General features: G+C 35.9%; 1 protein-coding gene across 1 annotated transcript in view; it reads left to right on the top strand.

Moving 5' to 3' along the window:
- The window catches only part of OLA1 (Obg like ATPase 1), a 178,640-nt gene extending 158,622 nt beyond the window's left edge, over positions 1-20,018 (top strand). The window contains exons 8-11 of the mRNA XM_032880482.1: positions 13,119-13,259; positions 13,950-14,046; positions 16,095-16,217; positions 19,508-20,018. Coding sequence (XP_032736373.1) covers positions 13,119-13,259; positions 13,950-14,046; positions 16,095-16,217; positions 19,508-19,609 — 463 coding nt within the window. The 3' untranslated portion in view covers positions 19,610-20,018. The remainder of the gene's footprint in view (positions 1-13,118; positions 13,260-13,949; positions 14,047-16,094; positions 16,218-19,507) is intronic.
- Positions 20,019-22,813: the final 2,795 nt, after the last annotated feature.

The following is a 22,813-nucleotide window of genomic DNA, read 5'->3' as shown; positions in this document are numbered from 1 at the left end:
AAATATCTTCTCCCATTCTGTCAGTTGTCTTTTGGTTTTGTTCACTGTTTCCTTTGCTGTGCAAAAGCTTTTGATCTTGATAAAATCCCAATAGTTCATTTTTGCCCTTGCTTCCCTGGCCTTTGGCGATGTTCCTAGGAAGATGTTGCTGCAGCTGAGGTCGAAGAGGTTGCTGCCTGTGTTCTCCTCAAGGATTTTGATGGATTCCTTTCTCACATTGAGGTCCTTCATCCATTTTGAGTCTATTTTCATGTGTGGTGTAAGGAAATGATCCAATTTCATTTTTCTGCATGTGGCTATCCAATTTTCCCAACACCATTTATTGAAGAGGCTGTCTTTTTTCCATTGGACATTCTTTCCTGCTTTGTCGAAGATTAGTTGACCATAGAGTTAAGGGTCTATTTCTGGGCTCTCTATTCTGTTCCGTTGATCTATGTGTCTGTTTTTGTGCCAGTACCATGCTGTCTTGATGATGACAGCTTTGTAGTAGAGCTTGAAGTCTGGAATTGTGATGCCACCAACTTTGGCTTTCTTTTTCAATATTCCTTTGGCTATTCGAGGTCTTTTCTGGTTCCATATAAATTTTAGGATTATTTGTTCCATTTCTTTGAAAAAAATGGGTGGTACTTTGATAGGAATTGCATTAAATGTGTAGATTGCTTTAGGTAGCATAGACATTTTCACAATATTTATTCTTCCAATCCAGGAGCATGGAATATTTTTCCATTTCTTTGTGTCTTCCTCAATTTCTTTCATGAGTACTTTATAGTTTTCTGTGTATAGATTCTTAGTCTCTTTGGTTAGGTTTATTCCTAGGTATCTTATAGTTTTGGGTGCAATTGTAAATGGGATTGACTCCTTAATTTCTCTTTCTTCTGTCTTGTTGTTGGTGTAGAGAAATGCAACTGATTTCTGTGCATTGAATGCAGAATCTTGAAGAGATATTTGCATATATATGTTCATTGCTTCATTGTTCACAATGGTCAAGAAGTAGAAACAACCCAGATGTTCATCAGTGAATTAATTGATAAATAAAATGTGGTAAATACATACAGTGGAATACTATTAAGCCTTTAAAAAGGAGGAAATCCACTGAATTACTTTTATACCCATGTCAAAAATGAATTGACTAGGAGTGTCGGGTGACTCAGTTGGTGGAGGATCTGGCTCTTGGCATTGGCTGAGGTCTTGATCTCATGGGTTGTGGGATTGAGCCCCAATTCTCAGCAGGGAGTCTGCTTGAAGATTCTCTCCCTCTGTCCCTCCCCTCACTCACACACACACTCTCACTCTAAAATAAACATATCTTGGAAAAAAAAAAAACAAACTCTAACAAACTTAACATCAAAACCCCCAAATAACCCAATTTAAAAATGAACAAGGGATTTGAATAAACATTTTGACGTATTGCAGCATATCCATATGCAATATAGATAAATACTGAGCATGTTATGCTAAGTGAAATAAGCTAATCACATAAGACAAAAACTATGTGATTTTACTTACAAGAAGTATCTAAAGTAGTCAAATCATAGAAACAGAAAGGAGAATGATGGTTGCGAGGGACTGGAGTTGGGGGAGAAATAGAAAGGTGTTGTTTATTGGGTATAAAATTTCAGTTTGCAAAATGAAAAAGTTCTGGAGATCATTCCACAACAGTGTGAATATAGTTAACATAACTGAACTATACATTTAAAAATGGTTAAGATGGTAAATTTTATGTTTTTTTTTGCCACAATTAAATTTTTTTGAATCAATTGATGATAGATGTAGGGGCTTATTTCTGAACTCTCAATTCAATTCTGTTCCATTGGTCTATATGTCTAGCTTTATGCCAATGCCACATAGTCTTGATTACTTGCCACATAATTTTATAGTAAGTTCTGAAATAGAGAATGGTGCATCCTTCAGTTTTGGAGGTTTTTTTTTTAATATTATTTTGGCTATTCTGTTTTGGCTTTTCATTTTTCATATGAATTTTAGAATGGGCCTGTCACTTTTTACACAGAAGGCAGCTGGAATTTTAAAAGAATGTATTGAATCTGTGGATCGATTTGGAGAATATTGCCATCTTTTTTTTTTTTTTTAAGATTTTATTTATTTGAGAGAGAGAGTGAGTGAGTGAGCACGAGCAGGGGGAGGGGCAGAGGGCAAAGAGAGAAGCAGACACCCTGCTCTGAGCAGGGAGCCTGATGTGGGCCTCAATCCCAGGACCCTGAGATCATGACGTGAGCCAAACACAGATCCTTAACTGACTGAGCCACCCAGGCACCCCGAGAATATTGCCATCTTAACAACATTCAGTCTTTCAGTCCATGAATATGAATGTCTTTCCTCTTCAGTCTTTTATTTCTGTCAATAATGTTTTGTAATTTTCTTATGCAATTACACTTCTTTTGTAAAATATGTTTCTATCTCAGGTTAGTTTTTATCATTTACAAGCCCAATCTCAAAAAGATTTGATACTAAAGTTTTCATCATGTTTATGGTACTGTGTTTCTTTGGCACACTACCACTATAAAATATGTGTTGTAAGTCATGCTCTCCCTTCCTCCCACCCTCATGTATACACAGTCTTATTCCTCCTCCACCTCTCCCAAGATAGTAAAGGTTGTTGTTTGACTTACTTCATCTCCGTAAGTAGTCTAGATATGGAAGTCTCATTTCTGATACCATCTCCATTCTTAAAAAAAAAATATATATATATATATATATATATATATTTGTGATAATTAAGTCAAGATTTATGGCTCTCCATATAAATATATGTTTTGATTATAGATTGCATCAACCTGGTGTCTTCTTCTTTGTACAAAAGTGGAATGAAAGATAGTTTATCTTAGAGCACAGTGGCCAGAAGTAATCTCATATCTATAGGATCATAAAATAGTTGAGAAGTTTTTCTTGCAGCTAACAGAGTTTCACAGTCTCAAGCTACAAATATTGGTTTCATACCTCATGACAACTGTAATCACAGGTTATTTCTATATGTAATGTTTAAAGCTAGAATGTAGAAATGCAAAGAAAAAGAAAGAGATTAAAAAACTGGCTATCAGACATCAGAGTACAAAGTGTTGTCAGGGTTAGGTGCAAATCCCATTTGCAGAGATCACAAATCTAGGTTTTCACAGGTGGTCCAGAAACTGTATTTTGAGAAAATTGCTCTATAGTATCAAAAATGTACCCTGCTTGGGACCACTCAGTATGAACACAAATCATAACTTAGTAACCTTGAAGGAGTAAGAAGCATGAGATTCGAGGAACATCTTAAAGTTTGAGGTGCTTCTTTTGGTTCATTCACAATAAACCTGGATGGTATAGACTTGAATTATAGTAGTTGAGGTCACAGATTTAACATGGGAATGAAAAAAACCCCACTATCCTGTGAATTTTATATAGCCTTACCTAAATTAGGTATGCTTCCCCCATATTCTATTAGTATGGTTTTCACTTTGCCATTGTAGCTAATAAACATGCATCCTTACAGGGGTCAAGTCAACTGTAGTTCACTAATTTCTACAGGTTGACTACGGCAGAAGAGACCAGTAACGAAATTAACTTTCAGCTTAATTCATTCCTATTCATAAATCCCCCCAGCAGCTAATGAGCATCTGCTTATGCCAAGGCACTGTTGTAAGTGGTGCTGGGAGTATTGCAGTGAACAAAATATTTTAAAAGTTCCTTGCCCTAATAACTGGGTAAGTGTGTTCACCAGTGCTGGGTGGAAGACCATAAACATTAAGAAGAGCAGTGCTATGAAAAGTCTATGTGAGGAATAGAGAGTCACAGAAAATGGGGAGGGTTTTTGTTTTTCTTTTAAAGATGGTGGACAGTAGGGGGCACCTGGGTGGCTCGGTTGGTTTAGCCTCTGACTCTTGATTTCCGGTCAGGTCGTGATCTCAGGAGTGTGGGATTGAGCCTCGTGTTGGGCTCCTCTCTGAGCAGAGTCTGCTTGTCCCTCTCATTCTCCTCTACTCCCTGCCCCCACGCATGGGTGCACGCTCGCTCTCTATCTCTCCCTTTCTGTCTCTCAAATAAATAAATAAAATCTTTTTTTTTTTTAAGGTGCTGAACAGTAGCATTTAAACAGAAAGGTTTTAGCACTTGTTCAGTTTCTGGCTTATGCCATAAAATGGTAATTTGCCATCTGAAAAGGATCGCCTACTCATTGAACTTTAGAGTTGTTAAGAACAACAGAACTTTCTTCTGATGAAATCTGATGCGGAAATTCAACATATAAGAGTGATGTAGCTGTGATTGAAATACGAAAGTGAAGGGTCCTTCACCTTCATTGTCCTTCCTTCATCTCTGCACCCTTTCCTTTCCCAGTACCTTGGGAGCTTCGTTGGGGAACCCAGAACATGTGGAAAACTACTCATCAGTTTGCAGATGAGTAAATTAAAACTAAGAGACCTTAAGTAGCTGCCCGTAGTCAATTATCCAGTGATTAGTCTAAAGCTCTCTCCTTCTTAACCATTTAGAGTATGTTTGAGCATCTGTGTCCGTGCTGTGCTAGGAGAGTTCTGTGGATATATCCATGAACAAAGAAAGACAAGTCTCTGACCTCAGGAAGTTTTTATTATAGTGGGAGGAGATAAGAAAATAGGCAATTTGCAAAGTGGAGTGTGTCCGGGTGGACACACTCTGTCCATGTGGAAGCTCAGGGAAAGCTCTGCAGGAGCTGGTCTTACGTAAAAATTGGAGTTTCACCAGTTAAGAAGAACTGCACTCATATACTTAAATGAAGAGAACCCTAAAATGCAGTCATTATCAGTATCCATTGCTTTCAGCTATAAATAACAAAGACCATCCTAATACATAATAGTATGTCTCTAGGGTTGTTTAATTCCGTGTTCCTGGTTTTTGCTTTTGTTTTTAAGATTTAATTAATTAATTAATTAATTAATTAGACTGAGAGAGAGCATGCCAGAGGGGAAGGGCACAGGCAAAGGGAGTGGGGAAGAATCTCAAGCAGACCCCCCTCTGAGTGCAGAGCCTAATAGGGGGCTCTATCTCACGACCCGGAGATCATGACCTGCAGTCAGATGCTTAACCGGCTGAGCCACCTGGGCGCTCCTCAGTGTTCCTGTTTAATTCAAGGTTGTGGTATTATTGGGAAGAAGGGTTTTTCTCATCTTTCCCCACTTTGATTCTTTTGGTCACAAAATGGCCACTGGAGTTGCAGGGGTAATATCCAGACATAATGTCCAGTAGAGAATCCCTTCTTTTCACTGTTTCAAAGCCAAAGGAACCATTCAGAATCTTTTTCTAAAGCCTATAGGAGGCTTTCCTTCATTCCCCATTGACCAGAACTGGTTCACATGCCCATTCTCTAACCAGTTGCCAGCTAAAGAATGGGATTACTATGATTTACTCAGACTAACTAGGATTCATCCTGCTGTTTCCTCCTGTTTATTCATTGAAAGGTTTTTTTTTTTTTTTTAAACAGCCCTTTTGCTGAACATGGAAAATATTCCCATACAGTTGTTACCTGTTCATCACATAGAGATTAATTGCATATTTTATACTTTTTTAAGCATATTAAGTGTTTAAGAAATCCTGGAGTCACGGTGAGCCAAAAGTGTTAGGATAAGTATATCCCAATTGCCCTAATTTGCTTTAAGGTTGCCTGCTTGTCATAACACCTATCGTTTCAGTTTCCGTATAAACTTCCAATTACTCCTAGAGTCAGAAATCTTGTTAATCCTTGAAATGGAGTCTGAAACCCGATTTTCATTTATTTGCGGCTAAAGGAATGCCCATTTCTCTAGGTTTTATTCCCTTTTATATACACACATGGTTGGATGTATACAAATGCCATTTTGTTATAGTGCAGAATGAATGGAGTTTTTCAGACAGTGGTTCTGTGAGGTCCTCATAGGGAATAATTTGTAGCATAATACTCCATTTACTTGATAAGAATTTAAATTTCACAAAGTGCTTTCCGTAAGAGTCACTTCTTATAATTTGAATCTAGACTACAAAGCTAACTTACTACAGATGTTTTTCCAGGTATTGAAGCTTATTAGACTAAGACAGGTATAATTATGTCTTATAAAATAAGAAACTGTTGACTATATAGTAATGCTGTCTAAACTAATTATTTTTATTATTTTTATTGTTTTTTAAAGATTTTATTTATTTATTTGACAGAGAGGGAGAGATCACAAGTAGGCAGAGAAGCAGGCAGAGAGGGAGGGGGAAGCAGGCTCCCTGCTGAGCAGAGAGCCCGTTATGGGGCTCGATCCCAGGACCCTGAGACCATGACCTGAACCGAAGGCAGAGGTTTAACCCACTGAGCCACCCAGGTGCCACTAAACTAATTATTTTTATTGTGAATCTGAAACTTCTTCGACATTGCAGGGGATTCACAGCAAACATTAACCTCACACTTCCTGAAATTCTAGTGCCTTTTTTCTCCTCTGGTTTTGAACCTAGAGGATGTAAACAGGAACTTTTTCATTATCTCATTCCCCTCATATCAGAGGGATAGGTGGTCAGCATGAGCTCAGTTATAGTCGGTCTGCAGAGTTATCTCAGACACATTTTTGTCCTTTCAGTTAATGTGCTGTTATTTTCAAAGTCCTTTAGTTCAGTGCTTCTGCAAGTTTGACATGCCTATGAAGTGCCTGGGGGGTCTTGTTGAAATGCAGATTCTGAGGTTCTGTGTTTCCAGGAGACAGCCAAATGACGTGACCACACTTTGAGGAACAAAGTTATATTCATTATCCGGTACAGTTTCCATGAAATCAGACAAGAGCAGGGAAAGTTGAAGTCTCTTATGTACATCGAAGCTGGGGATCTCTTTTGGAATAGGGATTAGATTATTTAGACACTCTTCAGTTAGACAGAGTTTACCTTTTTTTTGGTATTTCTTCTTTCTCCCTTCTCCCTGCCCCCTGCGCCGCCACTAACTTCCTTAATAGCTCTATTCTAATAACTTTAGTCAAGGAATTCTGAAGAGTTGGTAGTTTTAGATTTTCTAGAGCTCATTTTTGGCCTTGAATGAATATTGTTTATAGGATATATATTTCAGTTTGTACATTGTATATTAATTTTAGTATTAATAATTCTAGTGTTACTTATTGTCATTTGTGAAAGAACTGGATTAATGTTTATGTCATCCATAGAGGATGATTTTATCTTCCATAGTCTTATTTCTTTTTCTTTTAGAATACTATAAATTGACATTAATTTGCTGTGATAATGTTTGGAAAATGGAAAAAAGGAATGTGATATCTTAAAGTCATTCTTTGGTACTCTGGGCAATTCTAATAGAAATGAGAGTAAACCTGCAAGGGAAGAGACTAGAAATGACCTCAGTGTTTTTCAGTGCCCCCTTGATTTATGGTACATCCATACCATGAACAACAAGAGATGAACTAACTTAGTAAATTCTACTAACGTTGACTGAATGGTATTAAATCACTAAATGAACCAGCCCTAAATCGTCCTTTTTGTAAGTTATATCATTTTCTGAATATTGACATATAGTTCTTGCCACCAGTTATATTCAGTCAGAGGCAAGTTGTCACTGCTGGTTTTTTAAAGCTAAGACCTAGATTCACACAGAAAATTATGTAGGTTGTATTTAAGAATCTAATACCATATGTAACAGTTTTAAAGATGTTAAATACAGTTTGATATTACAAACTAGGATGAACAGATTTGAGAGAGTTTTAATGTTCAGCAAAGATACTCTAAATGGTAAATAACTTGGGTTTTGTCCTTGGTTGAGCCATCTTTAAGAATTTTTAGAAAATATAATCAGAATTTAGTAGCTAGGAAGTAGTTCAATGGCTAGATGGACATGAATTGTAGAAAAAAGTTAAAGTTCTTATTAAAGTATAAAGGTGGTTTGGGTTTTTTTTTTTTTGAAATTGTGTTTAAGTAATCACTATACCCCAGGTGGGGCTCCCAACTCATGACCTCCAGGATCAAGAGTCCCATGCCTTCCGACTGAGCCAGCCAGGTGCCCCTTAAAATATGTTAGAGAAAACTATCTCAGGGGGTTATTTTAAGTTATAAAATTTTAGTTTTTTGTAGAATATCAAATAGCACCTTTGGGATTGTCCTATTTCCCACTAGAAAGGTAAGTATTGTTTTGTGAAACCTGTGTCAGTTTGGATATGTGTATAAAAATAATATGTCTGTGCACCATATGTTTGAATCAAGTGTAAAATCTATTTCTTTCTGTGGATAATGTTCAAAAAAAGTTTGAAAGCTGTTGTATTAGAACACAATAGAAAGGAAGACTTAAGTCCAGTATGGAGAGCTTTGAGTTAAGATGGTGGTCTGAACCAGTATAGGAAGCTCCATTCTTGTTCCTAATGTATAGAAACACCACCAGAGAAAATAACCAGAAAAGGATGGTCTTGATGATGGTATGGTATTTTTAGAACACACAGAAGGACTTGAAAGCAAGTAAGGGATTTTCTAGGTGCCGAAAACAAGGAGGAAATTCAATGAGAGTAGAGAGTGAAATCAATAGAATATGGCCATCAGGGGGAAAAAAAAAACAACTTATATATGGCCTAGAGGCCTTGGCGGTCATAGGAATAAGTCATGGTAGAGACCCCAGACAGACTGCAGGTGCAGGAATGAGGCTCACTCATAAAGCCTAGAAAAAGTGATCCTTCCCATGCTCAGATGCTAGAAGACTTCCCATTCCCACCCCTTCTGAACAAAGAAAGAAACTGTACTGTCAGGAATTATAGACTAGGACTGCACTAAGAGGCAGGGGGCCTTAATTTGCATTAGCAATAACCTAGTGCAGAAACACTAAGCCTTTAAGTGATCCAGAGCCCACAACCCTCTGTAGGTCTTTTCCTGGAAGAACAAACACAGATCTAGCCCACAGATACATCTCTAAACACAGGGGTCAGCAGACCTTTGGAACTTGACTGCAGCTGCCAAATGACTACACACCCCAGAACAGCACGGCACATACCCAGGAACCATGTTGTGAGAGGCTGCTAGTGGATGATTAATGGTGGGAGGCGGAGTTTTGCCCAAAAAAACCAGAAGTAATTAAGGCAGCCCAGAAAGAACTTGTAAATTAATCTGTTTAAAATATGGGAAGGGACTAAGAATTCATTAGACAAGTAAAACATTACTTAAGAGCAGGTAGATTTGAAAGAGAAACAAATAGAATTTTTAGAAATAAAATTAGGGGTGCCTGGGTGCTTAGTCAGTTAAGCATCCGACCCTTGATTTTGGCTCAGGTCATGATCAGGGTCATGGGATTGAGCCCTGTGTTATGCTCGAGATTCTCTCCCCCTCTTTCTGTCCCTCCCCTACCTCAAATAAATAAATAAATTTGGGGGAGGGGGAGAAATATGTGGACATGCTTTTTTAAAAAAAAAAAAGTAAAATTAGCATCTGGGAAAAGAAATACAAACAATGTAAATGACCCTTAGGAAAATCAAATTATGGAATCTGGAATTTCAAGACTTGCTAAGAAGGTCAGATTATAACAGCAAAGGTAAATTTGAGACATGATCTTTTAGAAACCTAATATTAATTTAATATTAAAGATCTCATTCTGCCAAACAGTCTAACCTCACAACCTGCCAGTGTATGTCAGAGCATCATCCTTTTAGTCTTAAAACTGGCTGTCCCTTCTTTGTCCCCTTCCTATGGAATCATTACCAGAGAGAAAAATACAACTAATGGCAATTCCTCTTTCCATTTGTCATTCATAAGACTTTAGGGAAATCAACGTGGCTCTGGCTCCTCATCAAGAGAACGATGGATTCCCTTGCAATAATCTGTTTGTATAAATTTGCAAAATGAATATTATCACAGTCTTTACAGTTTAACTCTTTGGGAGTGTACTGTTTTTACTGTTTTGTCTCCCCTCAAATAATTTGATATTCTATGACAATTTCATCATCATTACCATTTTATTATTTTGGTCTCTAACAATTGGATGGGTTTCTTAGGCATTTGCTAACATTTATATATGGAGATTATTATTCAGTCACTTTAACAGAATGTACTTGAAATTGTTTTTCTAGTAGTGGTACTGAGCTCAACTTTCATTTTCCATATTCCTCATGTGCCAGTAGCACATATTTTTAGATAACTAACTATAGTTTGGGATATGGTTTGTAGCAATAGAATAGACATTTTTCTGCAAAGGTAACTGGTCCCAATGGGGTTCAAACTTGTGATCTTGGCCTCATTATCACACTTTTGTAACCATCAGACCTAATAGATATATTATATGTATTTCAGTCTGTAATCTCGAAATTGAGTGCTATTTTTTTTTTATTACCCAAGGTTTATTTCAGATATGTAATTAAAAATCACTTTGGGACATTTCTCACTTTTGTTTGATAGTAAAAGTAACAAAAGTAAAGCAGACAGCCAAAGAACCTAACTCACTTTTCATCTTCCCTGTGTTTTCTATGACAGTGAAAGTCACAAAAGTGAAGCTTGCAGGCAAAGAGCCTAACTCACTTTACGGAGAGTGCTCCGGTCTCTTTTTCTTTTAGTGAGGCTATAGCAGGTCTGATGTCAGTCACTTTAGAGACCTTTAGACCTCAGTGCTCATTTATTGCTAAAATGTACCAGCTCTGCTTCTGCATTATGAAGATCATCTGTCAACACTTTGAGATATTCTCCTTTGTTATTAAGCTTGTGATGCTCTACACTGTCAGGTTTTTTGCCAATTATAGTTAAGGTACAATGGTGTATTCACCAGATCAAAGTCTCACATTGGCGGTAGAGGAATGATTTGTAAGTCTTTATTCATCTGAATTGTACAATAGAACACCTGAGGAATGCAAATAATCCCTCTGAGGACTCTGCAGGAAAGGCTGTTAAAATGACAGGGTAGAACTATTGTTATTCTGAATTGATGCTTTAGCCAAAGTAATTATTTCTTATCTTGTTGTTTCATAACAGTTCTGGTTTTATTAGTTATGTTGACCATATTTATGAAACAAAATGTGTATGATATTTTTATATTATCCTTTTACCTCGGCTTGTTTTATTTCATTTTCACTGAATTGTATTTGGTATGGATCTCTCTCTCTCTCTCTCTCTCCATACATACACATGCTTGATTCTGACGTGTAAACGTATGTTACTAATCCATATCATTTTGTTTGAACAGTGTAAGTCTGTGAAGTAACTAAGAATCTCATAATGTTATTATAGGCAGAAGTATCAGTTTAAATTTTCTCATTTTTGGGGTGCCCGGAAGGCTCAGTCTGTGGCGTGTGCGACTCTTGATTTCAGGGTTGTGAGTTTGAGCCCCACATTGGGTGTAGAGATTATTTAGAAAAATAAAATCTTTTAAAAAGTAACAAAAATACCAATAAATTTTCCCTTTTTCCTTTAACCTGTCCTTTATAATTTTGGATAGGAAAATATCTGGTTTGGATTTCCTATTTTAAAGGACACATACTTTATTCCAAAGTACATCTTAGGGATTGGCCCATTCTTTCAGGATGTGACCAAAGGAAAAAAAATATTATGAAGATCAGAAACTACTGATAACATTAAGTAAGTAATTATAGGTTAGCCTTATATAACAAACATGTGCAAACTATTATGCGAATTTTTCATTCCCTTATCCGATCATAAATCCTACTTGGTAGGCCGTATTCTTAATTTTATAATAACTGATCCCCTGTCATTTTCTTTGATAGGTGAGTTTTGGTGATTTTGTGGTTTAGTTTTTGTGTTTCTTTTCCCCTATTGTGACATTGACATTGATTAAAGAACTCCTGCCACAATTTTTTGTCATAATAGCTATTAAAACCTTGGTGTAAATGTGGGAGGCTTATAGGATTATAGAAGATTATGGTATGCATTAATATTTTTAACATAAGTTTCTGTGAAATTTGTACTCACTTCCGTACTAAACCCTATTCCAGAATCATAGGCATAGGGGCGCCTGGGTGGCTCAGTCAGTAAAGTGTCTGCCTTCGGCTCAGGTCATGGTCCCCAGGTATTGGGATTGAGCCCCCTGCATTGGGGCTCCCTTTCCATCTGCCCCAAACCCCCCCAACCTTTTTCTCTCTCTCTCTCAAATAAATAAAATCTTTAAAAAAAAAAAAGAATTTAGCAAAATCATCTGTAATTATCTGAGAATTAAAATTAGTAACAGTAACTACTGTTTTATTATTAACAGTAATAATCATAATGGTAATGCTGTTTACTCTGCCAGGCATTAATTTTCCAAGTTCATTACAATATAATGTGTACTACAAATCATCTCCATTTTTAATAGGTGAGGAAACTGAGGTTTAGAAGGTTTTGATAACCTGCCCAGGAATAAAGAGCTAGCGAAGTAGTGTAGAATCAGAACCTGGTTAATGTATTCACTACACTTATTTCATTTATATTCTAACTACTGCTTTGCCCAAATAACCCATGATCTGGAAGGGGAAAAAAAATCACTAAGTAACATCTTTTTGGGTAACAACTTGGTGTCTATTCCCTAACTGCTTGTGCTTTCCAAACCCTTTGTGATTAAAGGAATTATTTCCTCCGCATAAGTAAGAACAGTGTGGGTACAATCAGCTAGGTTTGTAAATGTGCATTTCTGGATGTGTTTGTTTCGATTAGCAAAAATCTCCCTCAAAGCCAGGTACAAATGTAAGCTCTTGTTAGTCCAAGAGGAAGCTGACCTAGGCATATAAAATTCTGGGTAGAATAAATTATTTATTTGGCAAAAACTCTTCAGAATTAGCTGGCATTTCTTAAGCTTGGTTCTTGTACAAGCAGGACTTAATGTTTTTGCTTCTTAAAAATTTACCTTGTAGAGTAAGGAAAATAATAAATCATAAGATTGAGGTTTTCAAGGACACAGGTGTTGATGCTGAGCAAATTTAGTATGACTTTAAGAAGTTTTATAATATTTGTATAATGGTTCATATAGATACTGTACTAAAGTAAAACTAGATTTTACAGTAAAATCTTACGGCGTATACCTGAAGCAGTTGCTGCCTGTTAGTGCCTTGACCTTGGAAAGCCATACACAAAAAGATGGCGTCATAAAACCGTGCAGTTCTTATGAATATGTATGTGCTACTTGATAATAATGAATGTGGTACAGTCATGCATGCACTACAAGATAATGTTGTGCCCTTTTTTGTCTACAGGTTGATAAAAATTAAAGAGTGGGTGGACAAGTATGACCCAGGTGCCTTGGTCATTCCTTTTAGTGGGGCCTTGGAACTCAAGTTGCAAGAATTGAGTGCTGAGGAGAGACAGAAGTATCTGGAAGCGAACATGACACAAAGGTTAATTAGCATTCATTTTCCCTACACTTTATTATCAACTATTTCCTTGCAGTAATTTAATTGCTTGCGCTGATAGAATAATAAATGACAGAGTAATTACCATTATAAAGAGGGAATCTTCTCCTTTCTTTACCATGAGACAGAGTGAAAAGATTTATTTTAAATTAAGTTTTTAACTGTCATCTGTCATCTCTGTACAGTGTTTTAATTATAACATAGGTATTAGTTATGTATATTTTTGAGAAGGAATGATCGCCAAAACTCTTTCGTCATGTTCAGTGGGGGAGGGGAAAGGGCGAATCAGTTGCCTTAATTTTTTTCTGAGTAACACTAATATATTGTTTAAACATTGGATTTCAATCAAATAATTTTGCTTTCATGACCCACGTCCTGGAAATAATTAATATTGGAGGAAAATAGTCGTAGAATGGGTAGATCAAATTTTTCTTTTTTTTATAGTAAACAATTCAAAATGATATATTCAGACAAATATAATTAAAACTAATTTTAGAAGGGATTTTTTTAGAAACAGTTATATGCATTCAGGCCTCTTCAAGTGTATTATGAAAGATGAACGGTCAGTTACTAATATCTTGAACATTTCTGCTGGAAATGAATAATTTTAGCTCTATACTGATCTCTGGCACAATCAAGTTATATGTTGAGTGAATTTGTTTCATTTTATTTCAGCGCTTTGCCAAAGATCATTAAGGCTGGGTTTGCAGCACTCCAACTAGAATACTTTTTCACTGCAGGCCCAGATGAAGTGCGCGCATGGACCATCAGGGTAAGATTCATACTTATTCATCAGCTATATCCAGTTCCACACTATTGAATTCAGATTGATATCACTGACTTTGAAGTTTGTCATGGTGGCGGTTAGCTAGTCATTACAGATGAGGTTTTTGTCCAGGATAACTTTAATTATTTGTGAGCTGCTGAACAGTGAAAGTGGAGCGGCATTGATTGAGGCAGGTAACAATTGATTCTGCCTATTACATAGTCTGAATTTCTTCATCCTGTAGAATCTGTCTACCCTCCTCCTGTGGTCAGAGATAAGACGCACCAGTATTGTGCTTGCTTAATCTGTGTGACTGGGTTTGTCTGCAGTGAAATTGATGTTGCTTTTCATTTTGTATTCGCTAAGTTTGTTTGGGTTGCGGGTGGTTCTTTCCTCCTTTGCTTTGCTCGGATTACATTTTCAGCAATAAAAGCAATATGACATCATTATGCTCTTCATAGATACACAGTTGGGCTCAAAGAGCTAAACTCAATGTGTAATAATTCATGCTTTTTTATTTGAATTCATAGAAGTGGTGTTTATTTTTGCAGTATTATATATTCAATCTTTCTTCTTTAAAAATGTGATATGTATTTTAAATATTGATGTATACTGATTACGACCAGAAAGAATGACTAATTTATTCCCGGAGGACAATAGACACTGTGAACTGTAATGGCTTGCTTTTAAATGTAAATATATTGTAATATGGTAGTTGCTATTGAAAAATATTTTGAAATATATGTAGTCCCAAGTAGCGGTTACAGAATATAATGTCCGAACTTTCAGAAATATCCAGTGTGTCTTATGGATTCTTTTATTATGCTTTTTTGAGTATCTGCTCCATGATAAATTTTAGTGCTGTTTTGATTTCTGTTTTCACAATCATAATTTATCATTACATTCATTTTGATTTAATGTGGATAGAATCACGGAGGCAGTTCAACGTAACATTAAATGTGTTGTGTGAATGTGAGATTCACTTTTGTTCCTTCTCCCCTTTGTAAAAAAAAAAAAAAAAAGATTGACTTCTAACCAAGGTCCTTTTATATAGACTTAGAAAATAATGTCAAAGCAAATCCAAGTTGGTAAACAAATTGCCACGGTTTATTTTCACTATATATTTTAGAGCCTTAAAACTTCTAAACTTAAGTGTATGCAGCAGGGAAGGTAGCGTGTTCTGGGCTTGAAAGTGTGAAAGCTGGTTTATCTTAAGACTGATTGGTAAGTATCTGTGATTTAATGTGCTGAGATATTTAGTCAGGTAAGCATCAGTGAGTAGCCATATTAACCCAATACATCTTTTATTGTAAAAACTGTGCTTTATAGTGTCAGACTCCTTATCACTTTAACATGCTTTATTAAGCAGCCTTTAGGTCACCATTATTTCTCAAATTTCTTTCCATGGTTGTGTGTGTCTGGAATGTGTGTCCTTGTAATTTAACATATGGAGTAATTATAAGACATTTTTCTTGCCATATCAACTAAAAATTTTCCTTCCTGATGGTTAGAGGCAGCATGTATTATGTTAAATGCTTGAAAATTTTGCTACTAAAATTTTATGAGAATTTCTAAATTATTTGCCAAACATAGATTATGTGATTTGTTGGAAGTGTCTTTAAAATGTCCCTTTGCATATTGATTTTTATATGTTCTTTAGATGAGCAGAAATTTTAAGGCTTTTTATCTTTTAAAACCTTTGATAATTCAGCTTGAAAGTTACTTGAAAATCCTTATTTTTCTCCACTGTGAAGAATAGAAAATCGAAATGAAACCGACACCAAAACTAGACCACTGCAACTGAATCAATACAACTGGATGACTGTTAGGAAAAACAAAGCTATGCTTTAATATCTACTGATCTGTCTGTGCTAAAATCTGCTGCACAGACAGTGCCCAGTGTTAAAAATGTACTAATTGTATATCTGACATTTTAACCGTAGCATTAAACTAAGTTTAAGTTGAACCCAACTGCAGATCAGAGAAAAGAAACTCCACACTTAAAATCAATCATCTTAAATGCAATTAGTTTTCTCTGGTCTTTCTTCTCAAAGAAAGGGACGAAGGCTCCTCAAGCTGCAGGAAAGATTCACACAGATTTTGAAAAAGGATTCATTATGGCTGAAGTAATGAAATACGAAGATTTTAAAGAGGAAGGTTCTGAAAATGCGGTCAAGGTAAGGAGTTATTTTCATATTTATAATTTCAATTTATAATTTTCACTAATATGAAAATACTCATGAATAAAATGAATGATTACTGTCTTTTAAAATGTGTATCAGGGTTTAGTGTTACGTCAACTGATTGCAGAGCTGTAGGTGTTTACAGCTTTTAGATAATTTTTTAAATGTGTGAATTGTCAGTATATTCGTGTTATATATTAATATATTTCTAAAACTGAAAATAAAAATAGTTTTAAGTAATTACAAATAATTTCTAAGAGTTTGTTCACTAACCACCAATGAAAAATTATACTTATTACATTTGAATATCTGAAATAGAAGTGGTATGTATATGCTTATGATTAATTCAAGGAAAGGGACAGAAATTCAGCTAAATAAAACCTGTTCTTGCTAAAACTTAATGGTTGTACTTTTTTTTTTTTTTTTTTAATTTCTTTGGGAATTTGATTTGCTTTCTCAACACTAGAGGGCAGGTCCAAAATTGTGCTTTATTTTAGCTAATAAGTATAATTTGATTTGCAGCCACTAACAATGAAGCATTGCTATACATGAGTAATAAATGATTTTTTTTAATGTAAATTCTGCTGCAGGCTTAATTTTTTTTTGGCTTTATTAGGTTTTACTTGGCAAAATCTAGTACTGTGCCATCCCTAATCAATAAATAGGTCAAGTGATTAAACTGCCATTGTAGGAAGCCTTCTTTATCTTTAATTTGATATTTGAAGACTACCATAGAAAAATATTGCAGAAGTTAAAGAGGTCTCTCTTGTATTTACTACTTCATAATTTGAAAGGAATGCAAAAAAAGTTTATTTCAAGTTTAGTTTATTCGCACTGGTAATCATTGGAAAGATCACACTGAACAGCAGGACTTTAATAGAACTGTTGGAACCCCAGGAAGAGGAGGGGAAAATCTTGGTATAATTGGTTCAATGTAGAATGAGAGCCATTTTGTTTTCTTAAGTGGAGTGAAAGAGTTACATTTTATAACTCAACAAAGTCATTAACTTTTTCATGGTATCATTTGTATCAGTAGATATGTATGCAAATATTGAGATTGAATTTTGTCAGGAATACTAATCAGACTTGAAAAATCTAATTATTTTTCAACATGCCATATCATGTTGGCATATATATTTTTCGTAAAGATGATTAAAATAAGGATATTTTTCTATTACTAGATTTCAGGAACCAGTGCTGCTTCTTTTCTATACTCTCATGTATAAACCTATTTCAACAATCCTTAATTGATGTCTGTGTTGTAATAAACTTGAAAGTTATATAAATGGGGAATGTTTCCTTGTACAATACAGAGAAACCTTATAATATGTAATAAAATAATATTTCTTGCTTATAGAAATGCTTTACACTAACTGGAAGCTTTTATACTATAAATTAGAAAAAATTGATCTCTGGCTTTTCAGCTTAGAATACCATTAAGTATTTTGTGTGGTTTTTAATCTCCAAAACTAACATTTCAGAATTTGAACTCCAAGTAAAGTAAAGGATTTATGAGTCACTTTATGCCCTCTTATTCAACAAATATTTACTTGTATATTATCAAGTAGGTTTTAGGTTTGAGAGCAAGAGAGTGTGTGTGTGTGTGTGTGTGTGCATGTGCGTGTGTGTGTGTGTATTTCTAACACCAGTGCAGCATAACTAATTTAATGCCAGTGCTGTGAACTATATACTGAATAGCTCTGTGTGGGCTTTGTAGTCTACAGGGATATCACATTATTAGCAATCATATCTGCTTAGGCAAAGCTGGCTTCTACAGATGGCTGCTTTCAAGTGCAAATGAACTGGTTAGACGTGTCTTGTTTAATACATACTCAAGATTCACAAATGGGTATTGATTTTTTTTTCAACCAGTGTTTCTGATAGCAGTGGAAATGGATTAAATGGTCTCTAGAGAATTTAAAGAAACACTGTCACCTTTAATTAGTAGTAAACTTGAGTGGTAACAAAATATATAAACTTACATTAATATGTCATGTCAATATGTATTTGATTTAAATTGTCTATATAGTTTTATAACAGTGGGCTTTAGAGTCTCAAAATAAGTAGCATATGGCCTTCTGTCTATCACGTGTCTTTACAGAAATCATGCGGATATGGGTGTGTGCGTGTATGTGTGTATCTGTGTTTTTTAGAAGTCAGCTCCAGCTTACTGGCACATTATCAGCAGGTGATTTTTGGTATGTTGTCTAGACATTTGAAAACGGGCTTTACTAGGGCTCTGGGAGCTGGTTAGTTGATTTTCACCTCAGATATACAGCTTTGTTAGTCTTATTTCTGATTAGTATAATTGCACTTGACTTCAGACGTTCTTATCAATATCCTAAAAGAGAAGTACAATTCTAATTGGCTAAAGTTTTCATGTTCTCAATAAATTCTAGCAGGAAGAAAATACTTTGGAGAATTTTTTCCGAAAGATCCTCGAGTTCTTGTTGTTGAGTGGTCGTTGGTGGAGTCATGTGGGGCTGCGTCAGGTGTGTGTGGTGTTAAGTGTAGGTGTTGAAGAGCCTGTTGGGCTTTGGGTGAAGTGTGTGTGCTGGGCCTAGGGTGAACCTGGGACTCTGGGTTGCCGCTCGTGGGTAGTAGAATTGCTGGTGGATTGCGCTTCTGGTTGTGCATACCAGCAGCTGGAATCAGCTGCTTTGCCGGCTCATTTGCAAGCAGGAAAAGTATCTGTCTTTGCAGTTCCAACCTGTTAGAGTCTGCCTGTAACTAGGGCCAGTAGTCCATAAACTTCTTTGTGATAAATTCTAGACTAAATAAAAAACTACAAGGAAATTATTTAAAATCTGTACATTAAGATGATAATAGTTTTCCCTGTAACAAAATCCTTTTAGCATCACCAGTATCACCAAATAATTTCCTTAAGAAAACAAAGTAGCTTCCAACTAGTTATATAGTCTTTCTTCCTGCCTGGTTTGATCTGTTTTGTTACAGTGACTTGCCGGATGTTTGCAGACACATCAGAAATGTACCATAAACAGCATGTAATGAAACTTAATGATATTGGTATAATTACATTTATGTACCAACAATTTAGTAGAGAATACATTATGATTATGTACGTATGGAAAATCTAGTTCTGCCCAAATCAGGAATACTGTGCTTCTCTCCAAGTCTAGTTTTGAACTTAATGTGTTTTTCTGTATTTCTTTTTTTGTTTAATATGGCCCAAGAAACAGAACAGTTTTTGCATCTGATGCTGTCGTTTACCTCATGTGTTCCATTGTAAACTAACGTGTTTCCTCTCTATCTCTTCTTTACAGGCTGCTGGAAAGTACAGACAACAAGGCAGAAATTATATTGTTGAAGATGGAGATATTATTTTCTTCAAATTTAATACACCTCAGCAACCGAAGAAGAAATAAATTTTAATTATCGTTCAGATAAATGTCCAACTTCCCAAAATGGATATGATTTTTTTAAATTAACATTTCTGAAAACTGAGGGGAAAATAAAGTTGGGGGATGGGAATCTTCTAAAAACAGAATTATTTTTGTTTTAAAATTAAAATACTGTGTACCTCCAATGAAATGCAAGTTCACTGAATGTGAACAGCTTTGCTTTTCACGTGATTAAGACCCTACTCCAAATTGTAGAAGCTTTTCAGGAACCATATTACTCTCATGATACTTCATTAATCTCCATCATGTACGCCAAGCCTGACACATTTGACAGTGAGGACAATGTGGCTTGCTCCTTTTTTGAATCTACAGATAATGCATGTTTTACAGTACTCCAGATGTCTACACTCAATAAAACATTTGACAAAACCAGCCTTGGTGTGTTTGGGGATGTCTGTATTGACTGGCTGTGGCGTGCTGAATGCGATACGGCACCTGGTGGCTGCTGATTACAGAATTTCCAGGCGTGTGTGTGACACAGTCACTGGCAGTGTGGGGCAGCTGCAGTTGTATCTGAAAAGTGAGACTTTCATGGGAATCAGAAGAATAGTATACCAGGGATTCGTCTCAAGAAAGTTAATTAATTTGTAGATGGACAGTTTTTGAAAGATGATAGCAATGACGTTATGAAGGATGTAACATAGATAGACTGTGACCAAAAAGAAAACAATGCTGGACAAAAAAAATTCTACTTCAAAAATTAAGGGATTTTTGTTGGTGGTTCTGACTGTACTGAGAAGTGTATTCATTTTTAATATTTCCTTTGAAATTACGGATTCATTGTGAAAACTAACCCATTTGTGTCTGGCGGGTTATATCCTTGTTTCAAATCCACAGTGAGTGTCAAAGTTCACTACTAAAAAGATTAGAGATTGAAAACTATACCTTTTCTTGTATTTGCTGTTAAGATATTTTAGACTAGCTAAAATTTTAGTGTGCATAAATAAGTTAAGCACTTTCGAAAATTATAGCGGAAAACTCTGAAAGAAAATGGTAACAACTCAGCCATTTGGAGACTTTTTGCCACGTTACCTTCTTCTCTTATGATGATAGTAGAGTTCTCCTCATCCCTGAGCCTCACTTTCTCTCCCATGTTCTCACTCTGGCACAACCTCCCTTGTCCCCATCCATGGCCCATCCGTGGTGGCCTGTGATCGCAGGACCATTTCAGTGGAGGGCAGACTCAGTGGAATGCAGTTAGCCCCCTGTATCACTTTGTCATGTTAAAGATAGGGAAATATCAACACACACACACAAACTTAACATGGAAAGTTACTTAGCGTAGCACAAAAAGCAAGAAAAGAAGTAATTTTAAAGGAGATGTGGCTTTACATAGGAAAGGATGTTTAAAGAATTGGTTAAAAAAATGAAAAAAAAAATAAAGAATTGGTTAAGTAATGAATAAAATTTAGAAGCTCTCTATTGACTCTGTTCCTTTTGAGAATCAAATGCTGGTCTTCTGCTAACATAAAAAATTAGTAAACAAGAAAAAGAATCAGTGGAAAGATTTATTCCGATTTATTCTTATTTTTTATATTTTTTCAAAGATTTCATTTGTTTGACAGAGAGACACAGAGACACGCAGGGGGAGGGGGAGAGGGAGAAGCAGGCTCCCCGGTGAGCAGGGAGCCCAAAGCGGGGCTCGATCCTAACACCCTGGGACCACAACCTGAGCCAAAGGCAGACCTTAACGACTGAGCCACCCAGGCACCCAGAAAGGTGTTTTTTTTTTATTTGTTTGTTTTTAAGAACTAAATAAAACAGAAAACTCAGGCACAGGAGGAGCTGACCATGTTTGCTATGAAAATTCTTGTTATTTTTCTGTATTGGAAGAATGTATAGATTAGTGGATTTGTTAAAGATTTCAGCAATATAAGAAGAAATCAAATCTCTTGCTTTTGAGTCTTCTCCAAATTACATAGACTTCTTAGAGAAGTTTGAAATCTCATTAAAAAGCCTTTAAGGTTGTGTAATTTTACTTTCTGCCTAACTCCTAATGTGATAATTGTGCATTGTAGAACAGAGCCATTAATAAGAGAAAGAAGTTAGTTTTGAGGTAGCTGTATTCATTAGGGGCTGAAATTAAATGCCAAAAATGTTTGATGTGGTTACAAGTTCTTCAACATTATACATGTACAAAATTGTATTTTCTACAAAAGTTGAGAATTCCAAGACTTTTGATATATATAAATTACAGGGTATATGCCTGCATCTTCATGTTTTCCCTCCAATATTGCTGATAATGGATGGATTTTTATGATTACAAGTGAATACTTTTTCACCTATCTGTAGATCCATCTTAGTCAAATTTGTGTTAGAAGGGATTAGATTTATGCCTAGAGCTTGAATAAAGTGTGATAGCACTTGGTTTAGTTTTATCCTATTGCCTTCATCGTTTGCCCTGTGGGCATGGCTCAGATTAGAGCCAGAGCCCCTCAAAGAGCACAGATACTTCTCATCATTTACATAGTTATGAGTGAAGCTTCAGTTCACTTAGAAATCTCCAGCTCTGTTTGGAGAGCAAGTCTTCTTACTCATGAACTTCTGCATCAAAACCCACATGGATGTTTGTGTCGAGTTATCTCTTTGTATTATATTCTCAAAGATTCTTTTTAACAGCTCTATCCCCTCCCATTCAAAGGGTCAGAGACAGACCGGGGCCCCTGACTAGCTCAGTAGAGTATGTGACTCTCGATCTTGAGGCTATGAATTCAAGTGCCATGTCAGGTGTAGAGATTGCTTTAAAATAAAATCTTTCAAAAAATAAAACCAAAAAATGAAGAATCAGAGACAGAAAATACCTTCTTTCCCTGTTTCTTACATTTTTAGGACTAGTCTACTTACATTTTTTTTTTTTAAAGATTTACTTACTTGAGAGAGAGAGAGAGTGCAGAGAGAGTGACAGGGAGAAGCAGACTCCCCGCTGAGCAGAGAGCCTGACGTGGGGCTTGATCCAAAGACTCTGAGATCATGACCTGAGCTAAAGGCAGAGGCTTAACCACTGAGCCCCCCAGGTGTCCTCTACTTATGTATACTTAATGCTCTTTTTATTTTGCTGGAGACTTCAGAAATGTGTGGGTTTTTTTTTTTTTTAAAGATTTTATTTATTCATTTGAGAGAGACAAAGGTAGCACAAGCGAGGGGAGAGGCAGAGTGAGAGAGGGAGAA

The sequence above is a fragment of the Lontra canadensis genome, unplaced genomic scaffold (genome assembly GCF_010015895.1).
Source record: "Lontra canadensis isolate GAN:19392208 unplaced genomic scaffold, GSC_riverotter_1.0 scaffold69, whole genome shotgun sequence".
Classification (NCBI taxonomy): Eukaryota; Metazoa; Chordata; class Mammalia; order Carnivora; family Mustelidae; genus Lontra; species Lontra canadensis.
This window is presented reverse-complemented; position numbering and strand designations above follow the sequence as displayed.